At 45.3% G+C, this 20,911-nt stretch overlaps 1 protein-coding gene across 2 annotated transcripts; it reads left to right on the plus strand.

Annotated features, from left to right (window-relative positions):
- Window positions 1–1,599: 1,599 nt before the first annotated feature.
- SLC22A7 (solute carrier family 22 member 7) lies at window positions 1,600–18,608 on the plus strand. Of its 2 annotated transcripts, XM_026081606.1 has the most exons (10): window positions 1,663–2,040; window positions 4,651–4,754; window positions 9,465–9,619; window positions 11,110–11,278; window positions 14,359–14,476; window positions 15,799–15,908; window positions 15,996–16,210; window positions 16,715–16,823; window positions 18,140–18,346; window positions 18,524–18,608. In XM_026081606.1, the coding sequence occupies exons 1-10, from the start codon at window positions 1,663–1,665 to the stop codon at window positions 18,585–18,587; spliced, it is 1,629 nt and encodes a 542-aa protein (XP_025937391.1). In that variant the 3' UTR covers window positions 18,588–18,608. The 2 variants fall into 2 exon arrangements, with proteins under 2 accessions (XP_025937392.1, XP_025937391.1); XM_026081607.1 differs by lacking the exon at window positions 18,524–18,608 and having other exon boundaries at window positions 1,600–2,040; window positions 15,996–16,208.
- The last annotated feature ends 2,303 nt before the right edge of the window (window positions 18,609–20,911 follow it).

The raw sequence follows: 20,911 nt of genomic DNA on the forward strand, positions 1-20,911 counted from the left end.
GTCTGGAGCTGCCACTTCACTGACTTTTGTTTCAGGCACATGGACTAGAGACTTTTCTTCTTTGAACCGTGTTGTTTGTGCCTGTGTAAGCTCTGATGCCATATCTCCCCAGTTGCTGCATTTTTCAGGCATTGTTTCTATAATTCTTCCAAAAAATCCAGCAATTTTCCTGCTCCTTGCTCCACTAGTATAAAAGTCTTTTGCCCTGTGGTTGTGTGACATGTAAAACCCAACTGTTATGTGTGGCAGATGCTGTTCATCAGCCTCCACCTTAGGTGACAGGCTCCTCCAGCTACCTGTCAGTCTCTCAGATGCACGATCTAATCCTGTTCTGCAGTGGCCCTGGCTGAATAAAGAGCGCATTTCCTTGGTTAATAACACAAGACTAGTGGAAACTCAAATTAAAAACCCATCTCCTCCTGGAACCCATTTCCTGAAACAGGCAGTGGAAGAACCAGGGAGCAAGGCCTGTGTAAGCAGTGGTGGCAGCAGTACCTGTGTGTGACTGCAAGGCAGGCAAGAGAGGGTCAGATAGTGGCGGAGAGAGACACTGAAAGTTCATAAGGGGTTAAACAGGATAGGTTTAATAAAGGACTTACACTACAGACTGCACGGGGAGCCCTGGGAACTGCGAGGAGGGGTCACCGATGGGAGGCTGCTGGAGGTACGGGTCAGACACACAGGTTGGACGCACGGACAGGACTTGACTCGTTGTTCCTAAGGGCCCCTTAAATCTACTAGAACTGTTTCCTTATCTCAGCTGTGCTAATCTTGAAAAGCTACTGTTCAGGAAGCAGCTAGACGTGGACAAAATGGAATATGCATGCCTGGCTGTGATGGGAATTTGGTCAGTGTGTAGTTTCACATGCTGGGGCTGCTACCATGTACTCTGCCAAACACTGACTCCTCGCCAGATCTTCCGCAGGTGTTCTCACTACACTGTGGCTCAGTCAGGACTGCAGATCCCTCACTCCTTGGGCTGTCCCATTAGTCCACAGAGCACATCTCCTTCCAGAGACTCATCTCTTCCATACACCTTCTCTTCTGGGCACTCTCTCACCCTCTCCAGACTCCCTGTTTCCAGGTCATGATTTGACACAAGCCATCCTAAAACCTCGGGAAACACATAGCTGATGCACAGCAACCAGGTTTTGGTGCCTCTGGGCATCCTTACACAATGGGTCTCTGTCACCCTCCTGTGGGCTCATTTCATGGTCCATCTCAGGCAGCTGGTGATAAGCTCATCTGTGACAAATCTTGTCACAGCACCCGAGGCTGTGGGTGGTGTGTGGTAACCCACACCAGAAATGATGGTGCTTTGACAGTGCTCTTCCCATAACCTTCTTTTCTAATGTGGGTCTCCCTCTCAAAAAACAAAACAGGAGGGCTCTAAAAAAGGTCTCTAAAAAGAGAAGGCGCCTTGTGCTGAGTCTGCTCGAAATGGATGTGCTTTGTGCACGCAGGATGCATTCTTTGGCTCTACCCCAAATGGAGAGTGTCACTGTGGGGATATCAACCTCTCAGCGAGGTCTCAAAGTCCAAGGAAGAGGCTGTATGAAGAGTCATATGAAGTTGAGCTCCAAGAACAGACACCACTCTTCAAGCTCATGTTGCTGCTCCTTGGAACTTAGCTGCTTTCAATGAGCAAACTCCATAGAAAAGATGAAATTTGAGGATCTCTTGCTGGAAACCGGTGGCTTTGGCCGATTCCAGATCTTGATTTTGTTTCTCCTCTGTCTCCCAAGAATCAACCTTCCCATGCATTTCCTGCTGCACAGTTTTCTTGCTGCTACTCCCTCTCATCACTGTGCAATTCCACGCCAGGAGGCATTTGTGAACCTCACCACAGAGGAGCTTCTACTCATCAGCATCCCCCAGGAGTCTGATGGCACCTTCAGGTCCTGCGAGATGTTCTTGCAGCCTCAGTTTTACCTACTGCTCAATTCCTCTCTGCAACCAGAAAATGACTCAATTATTGAGGACTGCAAGTATGGATGGGTCTATGACCACTCACAGTTTACCTCCACCATAGCTACCCAGGTAATCCCTTGCCTTTGATCTAGATGAAAATGAAATTAGCTCAGTGTTTTAAGGAGCAGATGGAGAGCTATCTCTTAGGTGCACAGAATCAGAGGGGAATCTTTGTATTTTAATCATCATTTGAAATGACCTTTTTAGAGAAGATGACCTGGGATGGGGAAGCTCTCTGAAGTTGAGAATTAGAACCCAAAATTTCTCGTTATAAGCATCTCAATTTTTCCAGTGATGGAGAGATAGTGGGACAGAGGGTGCCATGGGATTTTCTGTCTTGGACCACATGGCATTTGCCCATGATTGTACCCTGTAAGGATTTCATATGAGCCCATGACTTGCTTTTCTGATTTTCCAAAGACTTTGTAACTCCTATTCCCCTGGCCACATCTCTTCCCCGATTCCCCCTCTTCTCCCTAGGATTGCCATGCCTCTCTTCCCCTTTGCCTGCTTTACCTCTGTTCCCTTGGCATAGCTTCAGTGTTTCCCATTTGTCTGGTTATGTCCATGGCTAGGAGGTCAAGCAGGACAGAGGGTTAAGTGGGTTCCCCTGTGGACAGCATTTGCTAACAGCGCTATCCCATTGCTGCTTGGGAAGCACTGGCGCTTGGAGGGGAGCCCTGGGGGTGAGGCAGCCAGTGGGCATGGGGCTGGCAGCAAGTGATGGGCAAAATGAAAAGGGAGGAAGGACACTGAGTGCAGAGAGGTGGGAAGGGGACATCAAGGAGGGTGGACACAGAAAGTACGATGCAGGGGGTCAAAAAACAAGACTCCTGGACCACAGCCCAAAAGAAGTAGGTTTGTGCCACTGATCATGGCAAGGTGAGGACAATGCTTCCAGAGCAAGGAGATGGGGGAGAAGTAGCTGCTGGAGGGTACCCTCCAGACTGGGGACAAGCACCCTGGAGACACTGAGGGCATCACCCTGACAAGTACCAGCTCCATCCTCCTGCATTATGCCAGCCAGCAGAGGGGGCGGTCAGCAGCCATTTGGCAGGTCCCATGGCAAGAGTCTGGATGGAGCTGGCGTGAATGGGAAAGCAGGGACAGTGAAGCCTAGCAGCAGGCACTCATCAGGCCCATTAGGTGCTGTCTAAGGAGCCAGAGCAGAGTGAGGGCTTTGCTGCATCAGGACCACCCATGCAAAGCCCCCAACTCATGGTTTCCTCGTCCTCCTGGAAGATGTTTCCCAGATTTAGGACACTGTCAGTCCAGTTACAAGAAGTTCCTTGCCTCACAGCAAAAAACATGCTCTCCAGCGGCCTCCCTCTGAGACCCAGCATGCTGGCTAGTCATAACCTTGAGCCTGCCCCAGGTGGCTGCCTGTCAAACGTTAACCACCAAGCTAGGGCTGTCTGACAGTGATACCTCTGGAAGTTAATACTTTACCTGCAGGCTGTAATTTTCCTTCCTTGGAAGGTGGCCCAAAGCACAGGGGAACTTGGGGAAAAGGACAATTCAGTCAGACAAAGAGGCATAGCTGGGTTGGAAATGAGAGCAGGAGTCCTGCTACTTTGAGATGGTTTCCTGTCTTAGTGAGAACAAGGCCAAACCTTAAGCTAGAACTGGTGCCTCCTCTGTCACCTGACTGTCCCCAGGTTTGGCAGGCAGTGAGATGAGGGTTAGATGTGCACCAGGTCTGCATCTCATTTCTGCACTGTATCTGGGAGAAAGGGGCAAAGTGTCCTTGCGGGAGAAGGCAGGGGAGAGGTGTTCAGCAGCACACGTGCTTAGTGCGGTGCCCCGTGACACTGCACTCGGTGGCACAGTGGCCTCAGGCCATGTCCAAGGGGCCGAGGCTTTCTCTGGAGTCTTTTGCTTTTGCAGCAAAAAAAGGTTGCTCAAATTTTGGCTGGCTTTGTCACAGAGATTATGAGGCTGGGTGGATGATTAGCTTAAGTTTTGCCAAGTTATGCACATATAGAAAATTAACTCTGCAACTTGACCAGGGAGTACTACAATGATTAACGACATTTGCACCTCCAAGAAAGTAAGATGATGCTCATTAATTTATTGAAGAAAAATGTCTAGACCACCCTCTTGGAAAAAAGTCCGTAAGTGCATGTCAGGAACAACTATTTGGTCTGACTCCTCCTCTGCCCTCCTCCTTCTCAGCACAGAGAGCTTCAAAGGAAATTGGTAAAAACAATAGTAACTGGCTATCAGCAAGGCATCCCCTGCCAAAGGCTGTGACACAGCTCACTGCAACATGGCACCCTACAAAAGCCCATCTCACCAGGGCAAGCCCTGGAGCATCTAGAACATGAGAGGGAACCAGCAGAGAAGTGCAGCAGGGCAAGCTGAGAGCATCTATTATGGGGGTCAGGAGAGGAAAAAGGGACCTCTTCATGATGAGTGGTACCCAGGAAAGTTTTCTGATACAACAAGTGTCCACAGAGAGACTGTCACAGTGTGGCTAAATAACTGGGAGGCCTCTGAGTTTTGTGAGGTTCTGGCAGTGCCCCATGTGCAGTTTAGTGCAGAGTCTTACCTTTCACTCAGTCAAGTTTGACTGATATAAGCTGCAAGACACCTTGGCTGATTGCTGGAGGGAAGGGGTATGAGAAGGTGACAGAGGCTGAATTGGGCACTAAGAGTCATTTTGGCCATGTGTTTCAGTGGGACCTGGTGTGTGAGCAGCGCGGACTGAACCAAGCGACTGCAACGTTCTTCTTCATCGGTGTTACAGTGGGGGCTGTGATCTTTGGATACCTTTCGGACAGGTTTGACCCTTTCAGGCTGTTCCCCTTCCTCCCTCCCCAGCCCCAGGCTTCAGTTTTGTGACAAAACCTTCACAAACTGGTGACCAACAGAGGACAACTGGAGAGGCAGAGAAAGCAGAAAACACAATTGCAAAGGGAGAACTCAGCCCCTCCAGTGAAAACTGGACTAAAGTCATATTGAGAAGCAACACAGAGACTGAATGTTAGGTGCAGTCCCTACCTGCTCTGTGGAGCAGCCCATTGGGAGCCCACCAAAGAAGCGACTCCGGCCTCAGTTTGGAGTAAGATGCACTGCAGCAGTGACAACATGGTTGTGGTCAGCATTGCTGCAAAAACAAAAAAATCCACTGTCTTTGAGACAGAGTTCAAAAAAGGAGACCTGTCTAAAATGGAGAAAGCTAGTTAAAGTAAAGCCAAAACAAGCTGCTGAAAGAGTTAAGTCTTTGAAAGTTAAATGGAAATCAGTTTAGGACACCCAGACAAGGGGCTCAGAGCAAATGCATGCCATGTCTGAAAAAGAGTCTCAAGAAAGCAAAAACGGACTCTGCCTTTCCTAGAGAAGCAGTGTAAAGGAAGTTATAAGCAGGGTGGCATTCCTCTGGGAAGAGCTTGGGTAGTATTCCAATGAGGAAAATAGGAATGAATCTTATTGGTCTGGTTGAAATTTAAAATGTGATAGGATAAGCCAGAAAAGAGTCAAACAACTCAGAAAGGGCATAAATTAAGGAACAGGTTGTTGTTTTGGGGTTTTTCTTATTTTTCCTCCAAACAACAGAACTAGGAAAGGTACCAGAGAATATGTAGAGCAAACATACAGTCAGGATGTGCTGTTCACTCTGCACTATTCATTATTCAGTGTCTGAGTTTCCTGCATAGGCAACTGCTTGGTCCCTTAAAAGAACATTTGTGTAGGGCAGGCTGCAAAACCACCACGTCACAGAAGTGAACCAGCCTCACAATATGTGCACCCCAGTGACTTAGTGTTGAAGATGGAAGCTGTTACATCCATGGGTTGTGTGCTGTTCAGCATATTCATAAATAATCTGGAAAAGGGGTGAGTGGGGAGGTGATGTTGTTTGGAGATGTTTGGAGTTATCCAGGCTTGTAAAGATGAGGTCTCAGTGTGGAGAGCTGCAGAAAGACCTTACCAGGTTCTGTGACTAGGTGGGAAAGAGAAAACAAAATTTCAGGGTAGATTACTGTAAAATAAAGAGATAAACAATCCTAACCATGTTTAAAATAAAGGTTTCTGAGCTGACCATAACTGCTCAGGATTTGGGGTTATGATAGACAGTTCCAGGCAACTATCAGCTCAGAACTGAGTAGTGGCTGGGCAAGCAAATAAAAAAATCAAGAACTGCTAGGAAAGGAAGAGAAAATTAAAGAGAACATCGCTGTGCCACAATATGTAAATTCACGGTGGCCCCACATCGTGAATACAGCGTGCAGTTTTGATTCCCCTTCATCCTCCTCCTGATCTCAAAAGGATATAGTAGAACTGGAGAAAATCTGGAGAAGCTAACAAAGAAGACCAAGTTATGCCTTGGCTTCCAATTAAATAGACCAGGACCCTTCGGTCTGCTAAGGTGACAGCTAAAGATAGTCATCTGTGCCCTCGTGAGCAACCTGGAGCAGAGCCAACTGTGCACTGACTAGCCAAGCTACTTGGCCACAGTGCCCAAGGGAGTGCAGGTCAGATCAGGAGACCCTTGCAGCCTCCTAATGGCAGTGGGAGCAATGCACAAAGGATAAATTTGGCAGATTCTTTTTCCTGTATCAAGCAGAAGGGGTCTTTGTCTTGTTTACATTTTTACCTGTTTCCTCCATGGACTCATGATTTGGGATTGAGGCCAAAACTCCTACAAACCCCACATTTATGTATGTTTGTGCCTTGATTTCCCCTCTCTCCCAAGATGCTTTGCTAGGAGCACTGGGTGGAAGGGTAAGCACAGTATTTGCTTCAACAGTGGCAGGAAAGGTGCATGGGGCTGACAGTGGTGGGAATGGGAAAGTCTTCAGAAAGAAGAGGTAAAACTAAAGAGCAGGTTGAGCAATAGCAGGTAAACCATAACAAACAGGTCAAGCATGTTGTGTTAGTTTGCCACAACACTCCAGACAGCCAACCGTCACTGCCACCCACCTCCTCCAGCACCCACGCAAACCCCATTTCTATTACTTCCTCTCCATGCTTGCTCTTCATAGTCTTCCCTCATCCGCCTTTGTTTTTGCCTGTGTTGGCGTCCTCCAGTCCTACAGTACCTCTTTGAGATGGAGGGCCAGAAATTATTAGAGGGTTCTTCAACTATAAAAAGTGACCATTTATTCCTGCCATCTAGCTATTAATATATTACTTATCCATGTAAAGACCTCCTCTCTTCTCCTGTGAGAGCTTAGTTTTTCCCCTTTTGTGTGGGGGATGGTTTTGACTGGTTTTGGAAGTCTTAAGCATTCTGAATCAGTCGTATCTTGCTTGTCACATGCTTGACTTCTCCTTCAGTGAACTTCCATAGGTTATGGGTATTCCGTACAGAAGCCATGCTGACTCCTCCACTATTTGCTTATCCATGTATGTATGAATTCTAATTCTTACCATGATTTTTACCCATTTTATCAGTATCAGTGCCAGATCTATTAAACCTCAGATGTGCCCCACATCTCCCCTAAGACCTCTTATAAGTTGATGTCCCATTAGCAACCTTTCTTTTCTCTCATAGAGAGGCACTAAGTGGTCCCACTTCACTGAGAAGGTAGTAATTCAGATACTTCAGCCTTTAATTCTCTAGTGCCCTGGAGTGAAAACCATCTGGTCATGGCATTTAGTTACAGTTCATCTTGTTATTTGTTCTAAAATTCTTCTACAAACCCATGGATTAGAGAACATATCTGCCGACAAATTTTACCCTGGTAACCTCTCCAAGCATCTGCACTGTGAACATGTATCTCTGAAAAATAATAATCTTTCTGCTATTGCCTGCTCTTTTCCAAACAGTCCTTTTGTAGCTTGTCTGTCGGCTGTACAACTCTCCAGCAAATTTCCAGATTGTGATATTTATGAAAACGGCTTTCTATTTATTGCTATGCTTGTGTGATTTGCTCCTTTTGTTATATTTTTTTACATTTAATCTTTCAGTGGCTGGGCTCTTCCCTCTCTCTCTTTGAAGGTGATTTCAACTGCATCACTTCTAGCAGCCTTCCTGTAGCTTGCAGTTCAATCCTGCTACCTTCCCTCTAGTTTCCCTACCAGGTGGCATACATTTGCTGAGAGACTCTAGTAATGAGTCCATAAATAGCTGTTTTGCAACCTGCAGGGAGTTTGATGTTTTGACATCCTCCTTAGTGTATTTTCAAAAAAAAAAATCTTTTAAAAAGTGTAGCTCCTTCCTTAGGTAGTTACCCTATTGGAAGCCAGATACAGTGTTGGTGGGTTACTGAGTGCTTGCTGCTCCGACCCAAGAGTATTACAGTGACTTTTGCAGACTGGCTATGCTTATGTTTCAAAGCAGGTCCAGAAAACTGCTCAGGTCCAATCCAAGAGTTGTTTCTTCTCCAGGAGACTGCTTAACTAGCTGTTGCAGGAAGTAATCTGTGATTGTTTTTAACAATGTTATTGTGACATTATGTCCCACCACATTGTTTACCATCATGGAGTACTGGTCCTTGCTACCATCCTTGTCCAGTGGCCACTGAGAGAGCCCTAAAGCCAGAACTGGGCCATAATTTCAGATCCCATAGACTGAACATTACCTATCAACAGCATCAATTTACTAGTCCGCTTTGAACCTAAACTTTCTTCATATGCAGTGCTAATGTTCATTAGCAGACCCTCTCTACTCTTGGATGATTTCTGGGTATAATGGCATTCCCCTGATTGCCCTTCCACAAAGGCTCTGATATCTTTATTTTGTCAATATCTTCACTGAAACCTCAGTACTTTTTGGTTTCAGATTTTCATGGGTTGTGTAGAAGCACATGCACATTTCTGTGCATGTGTGTGTATAAAAATAAATATTTATAGTGTGTATTTGATTTTTCCATATTTCTCCACACTACATTTGAAAGGGACATCAGGGGCCAGGTGGTCATATCACTTGAAAACCCTTAATAAAGAACCTCCTGGAAGGTTTCTCACAGGTCCCTTTGGAGATCAGGGCTATTTGCACATGGGGGTTGACAAATGGTGTCCTTTTCTTTTCCTTCAGGATCATTGTTTTCATTTTCGGGACTAGCACAAAAGTGTCATGTGTTTTTCTCCTCCACCTCCTTGGGAGCAGGGATGGTGGCTGGTCCTGAGGGGACCACAGGAGGAGGAGACGCTGAGTTGAGAAGCAGAGCTGGGAATGAGCACGGCTGCTGGAGGGAGCGGGGTGTGCCAGCAGCACGGGTTTTCAAGCTGACATCACGCATTTGATGGTGACACTGATGGGGGAGCCCAGCGTGTCAGTTTTTTGATCAATACTGCTGCTTCCTCTGGAGAGTCTCATGGCTGATGCTCACAGGGCAGATTGCCCCTCTGAATGGGATTGTGCCACTGTGGCACAGGCTGCATCCAGAGCGGTTTGCTCCTCTCTAGGCCATTGTGCTGCATTTTGCGCTCTTTGCAAAGCAGGTGATATTTTGATTGGCCTCCTAGAGTCTCTGCTTTGCCCCTTTTCAAACCCTGCTCCTGGGACAGGTTTCCAGCTGCTGTAACACAGTCTGTGCTTGTGGCAGGTATGGCCGGAAAGCTATGCTCCTGGTGTCGCTGGTGTGCTCGGTCATATTCGGGATGCTGAGTGCCGCCTCCACCTCCTACAGCATGCTGGCTATCACACGGACCCTCACCGGTGTGGCCCTGAGCGGCATCTCCCTTATTGTATTGCCTTTGGGTAAGTAAGTGCAGGGGGTTGTGGATGCCTGGTTGCACAGGGAGACGTTTGGCAGGTCGTGGACAGGTAGGTAGGGACATCTGTACCAATCTGGGCAAAACAAGTAGGAACAGGAGTTTGGAAATTGTTACATAGGCAATTTCACTACAGGCAACCAAGAGAACACCCCTTATATAAGGATCCAAAAATTAGCATTTACTGTTAGTCTAATTAATGCTTTACAGTCTAACCAAGATCTAATCAACTGCTCATTATTAGTTCTGCTGCAGCATTAACACTTATAAACCTTATTACTCAATTTCGGTTAAGGATCATTAGTAATACAACAAAAACATAGACAAAAGTGTTTACCCCTTTCTTCCGATACTGAGTTCTCACCCTTCAAGTACATTGTTGAGGCAATTCATCAGCATGCCCATGTCTTCAGCAGAAGGAGGATGGTGTGTTGCTTCTGGGGTGTTTCTTCCTTCCCAGTCTTGGCTTTGCTTGGAGTTGTTTTCGTATGCTACAAATCTGTATTTTTCGAAAGGGAGGGGAAAGCACCACAAAAATCATATAAAGCTAAGCAAAAACAAAGCTAAAAAAAGTTGAGTAATAACATAACCAAAACAAGCTCCAAACCTCAGGGTACCCAAAAGGCACCGGAACATTGGATGATTTTGCTGATACAGTTAGGACGCTCTAGGCAAGAATCATCAGATCCTAGAGCAGCTTACAGATGCAGCAAAAATTTCCAGAATTTTTGCAGATAGAGACAGAATCAAGCTAAAATGGGCTCAAGACTGAACAAGTCCATGCCAGGTCCGACAAATCCCAAGGCCTGCTGTGGCTGATTATTGTTATAAAGGTTGAGGCCTATTTCTAGCAGGTGGCACTCTGGGCCACAGGGCTACAAGGCAAAGTGGAGCTTTGGAAGGACATTTCTGATTGTCAGAGGTTGTAGTCAGATGTTCAAATCTTTGGAAGAAAACTGGCTTTTAGTTCACACATATAAACAAGGAGACCACCATTTCTTCTGGCTTTACATGTATATTAGTATCTGCTCTGGGTAGATTCCAAGGTAGGTCAGTTCATCTTAATACATTTCTTTAATCTGGAACAATGGGTGGGCAGAGAAATGGGAAACTGTGCAGGCAAGATATAACTAGATAATTAGGGGGAAAATTGATGAGTCTGATGGAGAAAATAATTTGAATGTTATTGAATGGAATTAAAAAAGGATCACCTAAGGTATTTTTAGCACTGTGATGCTTATTATTTTGTCCAGTATTTCTCCTTTTAAGGCTGTATTTTAGTTGCTAACAACTTTGCCAGAGGCTAACCATTTTGGATTAACTTTTTAACTGTGGCAAACATCAGCCAAGCGGTGGAACTCTCCCAGAGAAAAAGACCAGGGAAATTGTCTTGCTTTGCCCTTGTTACAAAGCCCTGCAGACCTTTTCATGGAGAAGTCCTGTGTGTCCCAGCTGAATGCTGCCTCCCTATTGCAGGGATGGAGTGGGTGGATGTGCAGCATCGCACCATCTCTGGGATCCTGACTAGCATCTTCTGGAGCATCGGGAACATGCTGCTGGCCATGATAGCATACTTGGTGCGGGACTGGCGCTGGCTGTTAGTTGCCGTAACTGGACCTTGTCTCCTGAGCATCATCTGCTTGTGGTGAGTGCATCAAGCTGCAGCCTGCTGGACAGGTGGGGATGGGAGCAGGCTGTGATTTTCCAGGCATAGCAGCTCTTGAAAACTGGAGTGGCCCAGGTTTCATCCCTCCTGACCAGGAGCCATGGTCACACCATGGCTTTGGGGATGAGGAGAGGCAGGAGTGGGGCTGAGACCAGGCATTCGGGGACAGTGGGATGCTCCATGAAGGGGCAAGATTTGGTACTGAAAGCACTGTCACAGATGGCTCAGAGCGAGTGGGACCAGGCGAGGTCCCAGGCATTAATCCCTGGGGCTTTCATGGCAAATAACTTAGCTGTCTCCTGTCCCCCACCTCAGGGTGTGGGGGGACACCTTTGGTACCAATTTTTTCCATGTAAGACAATGGCATTTGCAGGCCAGGTCAGGTGCATATCTCTCTGCACCTTGCACAGCCTTTCTCAGCTGTGTATCCATCCTCACTGGTCAAATATATCAGTCTTCTGCAGGTTGTTTCCTATCTGTAGCTTTATTTAAGACATGCCTTACATCTCTTAAGCCTTACAAGGGGAGATGGTTCATTTAATCAAAGAAACTCCTTTTCCTCCTCCTTATTTTAATTAAATGACATGGACTAAAACACAGAGTCAATTCACTGATACTGTTATTGCAGTGTGAAGTGTATTGGATTAACTTATTAGATGACCCAAAATGGTCCTTTGCATAGGCAGCCCCATTTCCTGGATGGATAAAAGTCCAGTGTTTAAATAAGCAAACAGATATTCCCACAGCTGTTCCATTGAGAACCTTCGGATTGGGGAATTTGGGTCTCCTCAACCTTGGGGTTACTATTTAGTTCATCTTGGGTGTCAGTGTGGTGCTGGATCACACTGCAGAAGCCAGAGACACGTCTCTTGGAGTGATGTGATGTTGTAGCTGGAAACCAGGTGGAATAAGTTCTGGTTGTTAGACATATGGCCCCCCAAAATTATATGCTTAATTGTTGAGTAGAAGGAGTGATATCCAAACATCAAGATGCCTTTCAGCTGCCACCAAAGGGACTCCTGGAGACTATGGTTTGCTTGTTAATATGGCCATCAGAATGAAGCAAAGGATGAAAGAGCTGCACAGATCTATCACCAACTTCACAAATAATTCTTGTGAAAAATGGGATACAAACTGATGCTGTTGTTAACCAATAGTTCAATAGGCATATTCTTTCCCTGGTGATGAAGGTTTTCTGGCAGAGAATAACACCTGATATTTCACTGATCAAGTCCAACACAACTTAAATGGGTATTCTGCTGACTTTTGAAGGTTTGGGTTGTTTTCTTTTTTTTCTAGGACAACTAACTATAAAAATTGAATCCTGGGAAATGTTGCAATTTGTAGACACATTTGGACTCACCCTTTCCATGATAGCTGATTTTTTTTCTCTCCTGTTTATGTTAATGCCTTTTATGGAGATCAGTTATCCAAGAAGTTATATTGCAGTCTGATCAAAATTCAAGCATCCAAAAGGGCAGTCATTGTAGCATAACTAGAAGTCCCTGCAGTATGGAATCAAAATCTGATTTAGCACATTCTGGGGATATTGTTGACACTATGTCATAATTCAGCTGAAACATTAGGCAACCACATGACATAATATTATACTCTGGAGATGGTGGCAATGGGTGCAAAATGCCATCTTTCATTCTTTATATTCACCAAAGTGGATTGGGGTATAAGCTTATGTGATTGAAAACTTTGCACAAGTCCCATACTGCAAATGACAGATTTTGACAAACGGATGGCTTCAGTAGAACTTTTACCCACATATTCTTTCAAGGTCTTAAGTTCTGTGTTTAGAGATACCCATCTGTTTTCACCTGGAAACTGCAAAGCAGCAACCAGGGGAGCAGCAGCAGCTTAGGGAACGAGTATTGCCTTCACACGCCTCCTCTACCCTAAAAAGCAGCAGAAGTTGGATGTCTCTGCTGCAAGCAATGTGTGGCTCACCTTCTCAAAGACCTCTGTGACAGAGTGCCAGGAAAGGATAAGCCCTCATCATGTCTTGACATAACCAATGGGCCTAGGTGTAGAGCCAAAAATATGAAGAGATAGGAGAGGTAGAGTGAGGAGAGATACAGTCTTCCCACTGACTGCGCAGGCTGCTCAGCTGCAAGGCTCTGTGGGAACAGTGGTATTACTTCTTTTTCCCCTTCTTTCAGGGAACAGACTTGGGTGGTAGGAGGCAGGTGTGGGCTGTTCTAACAAGATGCATCCTGCTCATGGGGTATTCCCACTGTTGCCTTTCTGGGGCTCACCACTATGTGGACACACACAACACCATGCACCTCTCTAGGCTAGCTGGACTGCACTGTGACCTGGGAAGCTCCAGGGCAAACAGCACAGTGTAGCCACAAATTGCAACCAGATGCAAGATCAGGAAAAAGTCCAAAATTAAGGAGCTGCAAGTGCTAATTTATGGTGATGGTTTGATCTTTTGCTGGAACAGATAGAAAATTAAGAGGCACAGGCCCCCACCTAGCACAGGTCTGCTAAGGAGTCCTCTCAGAGGTGCTGACCAGCTCTACATCAATACAGCACTCCGAGACCTTCACTAACTAGTATGGCTACTTCCTTAGTGGTCCTAGCCACAATGGTTTAGATCGCAGTTGACTGTCTTGTGCAAAAGACTTGCATTATGGCAAAAAACAATCCATCTTATTAATTAACAAAATGAGTATGAAACATAACCTCAAAGAGCCCACTAAGTCCTTTTTATGCAATTTGTAGACACATTTGAACCCACCATTTTTTATATCCTACAATTTTAAAGAGTCCCAAAAGCATGGATCTCAAAATATAAACTCTTTGGGGCCAATTTTAATTTATTAGAACCGGAAATTCTTAACAGTTCAGAAAATCCAAGCTTTGCTCAAAGATCATATGATTGATATATACATACATATATATATATATATATATATAAAATATAAAAGTTGTTATTTCCAGCTGAAGTCCCACAGAGAAGACCCTCTCTCTTTGGCCAGGGTCATGTATGTGGGCTGGAAAAAATGGAGTGCCAACAGGAATGCTGTCTTCTCTCCTCACACCAGGTGGGTCCCAGAGTCTGCCCGGTGGCTCATAGCCAACGGCAAAGTGAAACAAGCTCACAGGCATCTGCTTAGATGTGCAAGAATGAACGGAAGGAAAGACTTCACTGTCTCACCAGAGGTGAGAACCTGAAGATCCAGACACATATTCTTCTTCTCCCATTTTCTCTTTCTCTCTATTTTACTTCTGTTTGATACAAGCAACTCTCAGCCTGCTGTGTGATCTGTAGGGTGCTGTGATCCACAGGGTGCCATGCTGGAAAGGAGTTACAACCATCCCTAAAGAGAAAGCATCAGCTTAGCTCACATAAGGCCAGAGATCCCCCTTCGGTAGAAGGAGCGTCTCTCCATTTATTATTGCCATGACAAGAAGCCTCACTGTACTGGATGCTGGTCTAAATACTCAGTGAGAGAGAAGCACAGCCTGGAAAAATAAGGCAGAGGCATCACTCCTATAACAGAGAGCAGAACATGCAGGCTCACGAGCAACTTATGCAGCTTTTGTCCTGTGATTCATAACCTGATCAGAAGGTCAGTTTTAACTACCCTACCTTGCATTTGCTGATGATTCTTGGACATGGTAAAGGAAGGCTGTTCGGACTGGCATTCATCTCTCCCAGTGATAGGTGTCCACAACACAGCTGTCTGCAGGGTCCTTCAGAGGCTAATTGAATAGAGTCAATGGAGGTTAGCATGCAATTCTTCTGACCAAATGCAGTTGTTTGCTCTAAGATAAAATGACTCATAAACTTCTTTAATGAGATCTCCATTAGCTATACAGTAAGTCTATGGCAGCTAGCTTAGATATAGCTGCCAGTATTGCAGACCTTTGGTTTTTTGGATCTCGTGTGTCAACAGAACTTATAAAAATTCTCCTGTTACTCACTTCAAAATGAATTGCTGAAAGACTTTGTGAATAGACACTCTCTTCTTCCCTGTGGGCAGGGTTCACTTCTCAGTGCCTGGCTTCTTTTTATACACTGTATTTATATAAACATATATATTAACAATCATACTTTATATAAACATACTCATAAGAACAATGCATGCAGTTCACAGTTAGCTGCTGACTGAGACCTGACAAAATGGCAGACAACCACTTGGGTAGGAGGGTGGAATTGGCCAACACTGACTTTGCTAACACCATGATTGCCATTTTGCTGAGATCCTTTTTGCCATGTGGGGTATTTGGGTAGGAGAAGAGACAGGGCCAGGAGAAGAGGAAGAGGTCTAAAAAAATATAGAGAGAATCTATAAAAACACATACGAAGATTTGCCTCTGAAAATGTATGTCCAGAGAATTGTTCTGCAATGGAAATGTGTGGAAAACCCCAGATGGTGTTGGAGCAGGGATAGGCATGAGCCCCAGCCTGTCTAGGGCTCCACGTCTGGATCCTAGATCTGTTAGCAGCTGAGCTATTTCCTTCTTTCCACCTCTCTCAGGCCCTCAGAAGGATGACAACAGAGAAGAAGTCAGGAGAGAGTTACTCCTACATCAGCCTGTTCAGGACACCAGTCCTGCGGAAGATCTCTCTCTGTTCTGGCGCTGTGTGGTAAGCAGTGTCACTCTGCACAGGGGATTTGTCCTACAGTTCCCTGCCTGGATTTCCCTAATTCCCATCTCCACACACTCCTTGCAGGTTTGGCGTTGCCTTCTCTTATTATGGCATGAGCATGAACCTAACTGGTTTTGGGCTCAATATGTATCTCTCACAATTTGTTTTTGGCATCATTGAGATTCCAGCTAAGCTGATCATGTATGTGCTAGTGAATCGAGTTGGACGACGGCAGAGTCAGGCATGGACACTCATACTGACCGGATTGTGCATAGGAGCCAACATCATCGTTCCCAAGTGTGAGACACTCCTCTGCTATATGCGGTACTTGCTAAAAAAGGAGACATCCATTCAGTGCACTGCTAGAGAAGGAGAATGGGAGATCTTCCCCACAGGCAACTCTGTACAGAGATGTCTTCTACCTACAAGGGTAACAGTGGGACAAGGTTGCTAATGTGGGCCAGTACTAATATCTGGTGGCAACAGATGGTCTCCAGTCACTGTGAGGCAGTTAGTCAGGGTCCAGTGACGGCCAGATTAAGTGCCCGTCTTATTATAAACATTGTCCAGTGGAAAATGTTGGGACCCGTCCTTTCACCAGTTCAACTTCTACTTGGGCTAATAGTTTGTCACCAAATTTACTCATCCAGGCTTTAGACGCAGCAGCTCCAGAGCTATGTTTCTCCCTACTTTGTCTGTAAGACCTCTGAATCTTCTCCCCTACTTTGCCTGAGGCCACAACAAGCTTCATTCTAGAGGCTGCTTTTTGACCACTGGCATAAGTGTCTTTTCTTTCCTCCTAGCTTTCACCTCCATGCGCTCTGTAGTAGCCATTATGGGCAAAGGTTTCTCAGAATCTGCGTTCACTACTGTCTTCTTGTACACCTCTGAGCTCTACCCCACCGTACTGAGGTAAGAGATGCCGCTCGCCTGAGTGTACAACCAGACCCTCTGCAGGGTGTCACCCTCAGGTCTTTAACATCAGCTCAGCAGGACATGCTGTTAGCTAGACTGCAAAGCTGGTGCCTTACCTCTAGAAGTAGCAAGGTCTAAAGACTACATATAGTCATGAAAAAGGGGCAGAGAGCTACTCTTTGTTGGCCTGGGTTATGTCAGGCAGGTTATGCCTAAAGGGAGCTGTATTGAAAGGTGATGGGTATTCCGTGTGGGAAGATTTTTGAACTCAGTAAGGAATCTGTGCTTAGCAAAGCCTTAATTCCCTGAGAGAATCCACCAATAACTGTTATAAGACCCAGAGAAAAATCATTTGAAATGTGAAGTTTTATAAGGGACATGTACTACCACAAGTTTGACAGTCTTCTGGCCTACAGATGATATTAAAGCAGGGATTATCTAGCCTTTCAGGGTGAAAAAAGATAGCTTATTTAAAAGATCTTCAGGAAACGGTGACACAAGATTTAGTAGCAGCATGATTTGGGATATTGCTGAGGCTGGTGAAGGGAATTAACTTTCACTGGTCTGTTGTATGCAGGGAATGATGCATATTTAAATCAGAGTGGGCACACTGGTCTGCTACTTTTCTTCTCAGTTAGGTCGGTATTTTTATGCACTGAAAGACGTTGACAGATAAAGACAAAAATCCTCTCTCTCTCTGCCATGCTTTTTCTGCATATGCACAAACAGGTCCTGGGATCCCTGTTTCAAGTGCAGAATGTCATTCCTTCACTGCAAATTAATGTTTGGAATCGGTCCCAGGTTCTATTTTTGGGCACCTCTCCAAGTTCTCCTAGGTTATAGCTACAGCAGGACCAAGGGTGCTCACAGGAATCTCTATGCTGGCCACCTGTCTGGAAGTACCTAGGAGACAGAGGGACATAAGTTTGCTCTCAGCAGATGAGAGGATGTATTAGGGGGATAGGTAGAAAATACTCACAGGGTTTTAGACATTTAAAGTGGAAACAACTTTGGAGCAGATATTTTTAGTGCAGAACTTCAGCTTCTGTCTCATAATCGAAGTAAATCTGTTTCTCACAGCAGCTATTCTTGCTCTTTGGGAAGTATCATCACTATATGAAGATATGAAGAGAAAAAAAAAGCCCAGAAAAAATCTAGCAGAGGAAAAGCCTGGTGGGGGGAAGCCTCAGCATGTATAGAAATATAGGGGGAAGGAGCAGAGGGCCTGTACTTTTCCCCAAAATCCGATATGAAAAAAGTAGCTGTTTCTTTCTTGTGGTGGTCTACACCACGATGGTGCCCTCCCTTTGCAGGCAGAACGGGATGGGATACACCTCCTTTGTGGCACGCCTCGGAGGGGCTTTGGCCCCACTTGTGTTTTTGCTGGACAGTGTGTGGCGGTCTCTGCCTGAGGTGACCTACTGTGGTATGGCAGTGTGCTGTGGCTCCGTGGCCTTCCTGCTTCCAGAGACACTGAATGTGCACCTGCCTGAGGGCATCGAGGACGTCGAGAAAACACAGTGAGTCAGTTCCATCCTGCCCTGTGTGGGGTGTCTGCTGAGTGCGGCAGGGAGATGGCCCCCTCTGCTTCTCTGTCTCTAGGTGGCAGCAGATTAAGGTGCAGCCCAATAGGGATTGGGACTGTTAGGCTTTCTGGTTTTATGTCCATCAGTCCAACATGTTATCTTTTCTTCCAGAGTGAGAGGGCCACTACAAATCAGTGCTCCTGAAGGCATGCCATTACAGTCTCGTCTGAAGTGAGGGCCTACGTGGGACAGCCACAAATACCATATAGGACTGCAAAACTGAGCCATGTTCTAACTTTTCAATAAAAGAGTCCTTGCTGTCCTATAGTCTCTTTCTGCAGAGAAGTGGGGCTGAGGACATGTATAACACCAAGTTCCTTCATCTGTCGAGGTTGTGGTGGTGCTTCTATCTGGGTTGTGATCTTTAGTCCAGCAAGAGCCTATGTGGTGCTCAATCTACTACAGTATCATACACAATTGTCTACCCAAACCAGAACCTCCTTCAGTTCCTGCTGTCCTCCTTCAACAGTCTCCAGACTTCCACCCAAAGGACCTAGGCTGCCTGAATTCCCCACCATGTCTGCACCTCTCCATCACTGGTTTACTTTCAACTCAGCATCTATTGCTGCCCGCAGAGACTCTGCAAGCAGGTTTAGACACAGTTTGAGTGCACAGCCAATCTTCATTGGCTAACACATTTAGTCAATAGCTCAAATTAACACGCTGCCCTTCCCCACTGCTTCCATGAAGGCACCCAGCAAATCTTTGCTGTTGGCAGCTGGGGAAGAAGTGTTGGTCTCTCTGTCTCCCCAGAATAGGCTGATTCTCATGTTACTGAGTTGCTGTCTCCATATTCCCTGTTGTTTTTTTTTTTTTTCTGAGCGTTTTACATATTTTCATGGCATTATTTTTGCTCTTGACTCCTTGTGCTTCTGAGTGTAACCTTCTGCACATTTCACTTCTGTCTGTATTTCTGCCTTCCTTCTCTTGGATGCCTTTCCCTCACAGTCAGCATGAAGGTGGTATCTAGGAATGGGAGACAGTGTTCAGGGTCTGGTAGACCTGAACCTGTACTGTACTAGGATGACCTAGAGGTGGACTCCTGGAGCACAAGAGAGTGTTCTGGATATGGTCAATACAAAAAATGTTGCTTGTCCAAGATACCCAGACATAGCTCCTTTGGTGGAGAAGGGTGTTTGGGGCATGGCAGACTTCAAGCATTATCATTGCCCTTGAGCTGAGACTTAGCTGGAGGTGAGAGTGACTGTGGGGAGGTCTGGAAGCTAATGGGTTGGAGGAGGTGGAGGTTGTCTCTCTGATGCTGGCTGCAGGCATTCAGAGGGTGAGACAGTGTGAACCACAGTGGTGTCCAGACGATTTGGCAGCTTTGATGATGAATGTTCACTATATGCTTAATAGCCTTTTTTTTTGTCTATTTTACAGCATAACAAAAAGAAAAAATTCCCCAGCTAGGGGGTTTTCCTCTCATCCTGGCTACTATGAAGCATTTTTCTTTATCAAGTCCTCATGATGGAATTTACTGGTCTTGGGAAAAGATTTTTTTAGTTGGTGGCAATGACTGCCCCATCTTCAGGGATTAGGCTTTTATTGCTCAGAAGGCGCTACTTGTTATCCCAAACATTTCTTTTTCTCTCAGCAGGGATCATTTCCCTTAAGGAAAGGAGGTTTGGAGCAACAGCTGTTATTGGCTCCGTATGCTTGTTTGCCCATGGAGCGAAGAAGAGCAAATGTAATATTTTTGTCCACATTACAGATGCGGTAGTGCAAAGGTTATCAAACAGGTTATTCCAGTGGACGTACAATTTAGAACAATCTTATGACTATAAGCTTAAATACAGTCATGTTTGAGTGATGATAAAACTAAATGTATGAACAGGAGCTGTGATGCATTTTTGTAGTCTCGTTTGTCTTATCTTTGTTTAATCTCCAGATGAAAGAGAAACTTTTCTGATCCTGGGCAAAAATTTTTGGACTTCTACTTATTGTTTACCTGGTCATACGTGCTTTTTTAATTGCTTAGCAATGAGAGGTCAGGGTTTTTCACTGACGATTTGGAGTCCAGGGCTTACAATGTACAGATTATTGTTGAGGCTTGAGAGTTCACGGTTTTTGGCTTAGAGTTATCAGTTCAAAGAATATCATGGGATTGTGGGTTTATCATTTAGGGTTTGCAGTCTGTTGTTGAGAGTTTTACAATTTACAGGCTATTGCTGAAGGTTGAGGGTTTACGGTTTGTCACTCAGGGTTTATTTCTGAGGGTTTCTCAGTGAGAGTATATGGTTTATCATTTAGTTTATTACTGAGGGCTCAATGTTCATTCAGGGTTTGTGGTTTCTTGTTTAGGGATTACAGTTTAATGGGTTGTTGTCTAAAGGTTTACAACATACAGTTTAAAAACAAACTATAAACTTTAACTCCTAAAAAATAAACTGTTCATCCTTATTTAGGATTTTGTATTTTGTATTGTGTATTAAGTGGGAGGCAGGAGGAGTTTGAACATGCTAGAGCTTAACTCCATTCAATCCCACTCATTATTGT

This window comes from Apteryx rowi, unplaced genomic scaffold, assembly GCF_003343035.1.
Source record: "Apteryx rowi isolate R43461 unplaced genomic scaffold, aptRow1 scaffold_555, whole genome shotgun sequence".
Classification (NCBI taxonomy): Eukaryota; Metazoa; Chordata; class Aves; order Apterygiformes; family Apterygidae; genus Apteryx; species Apteryx rowi.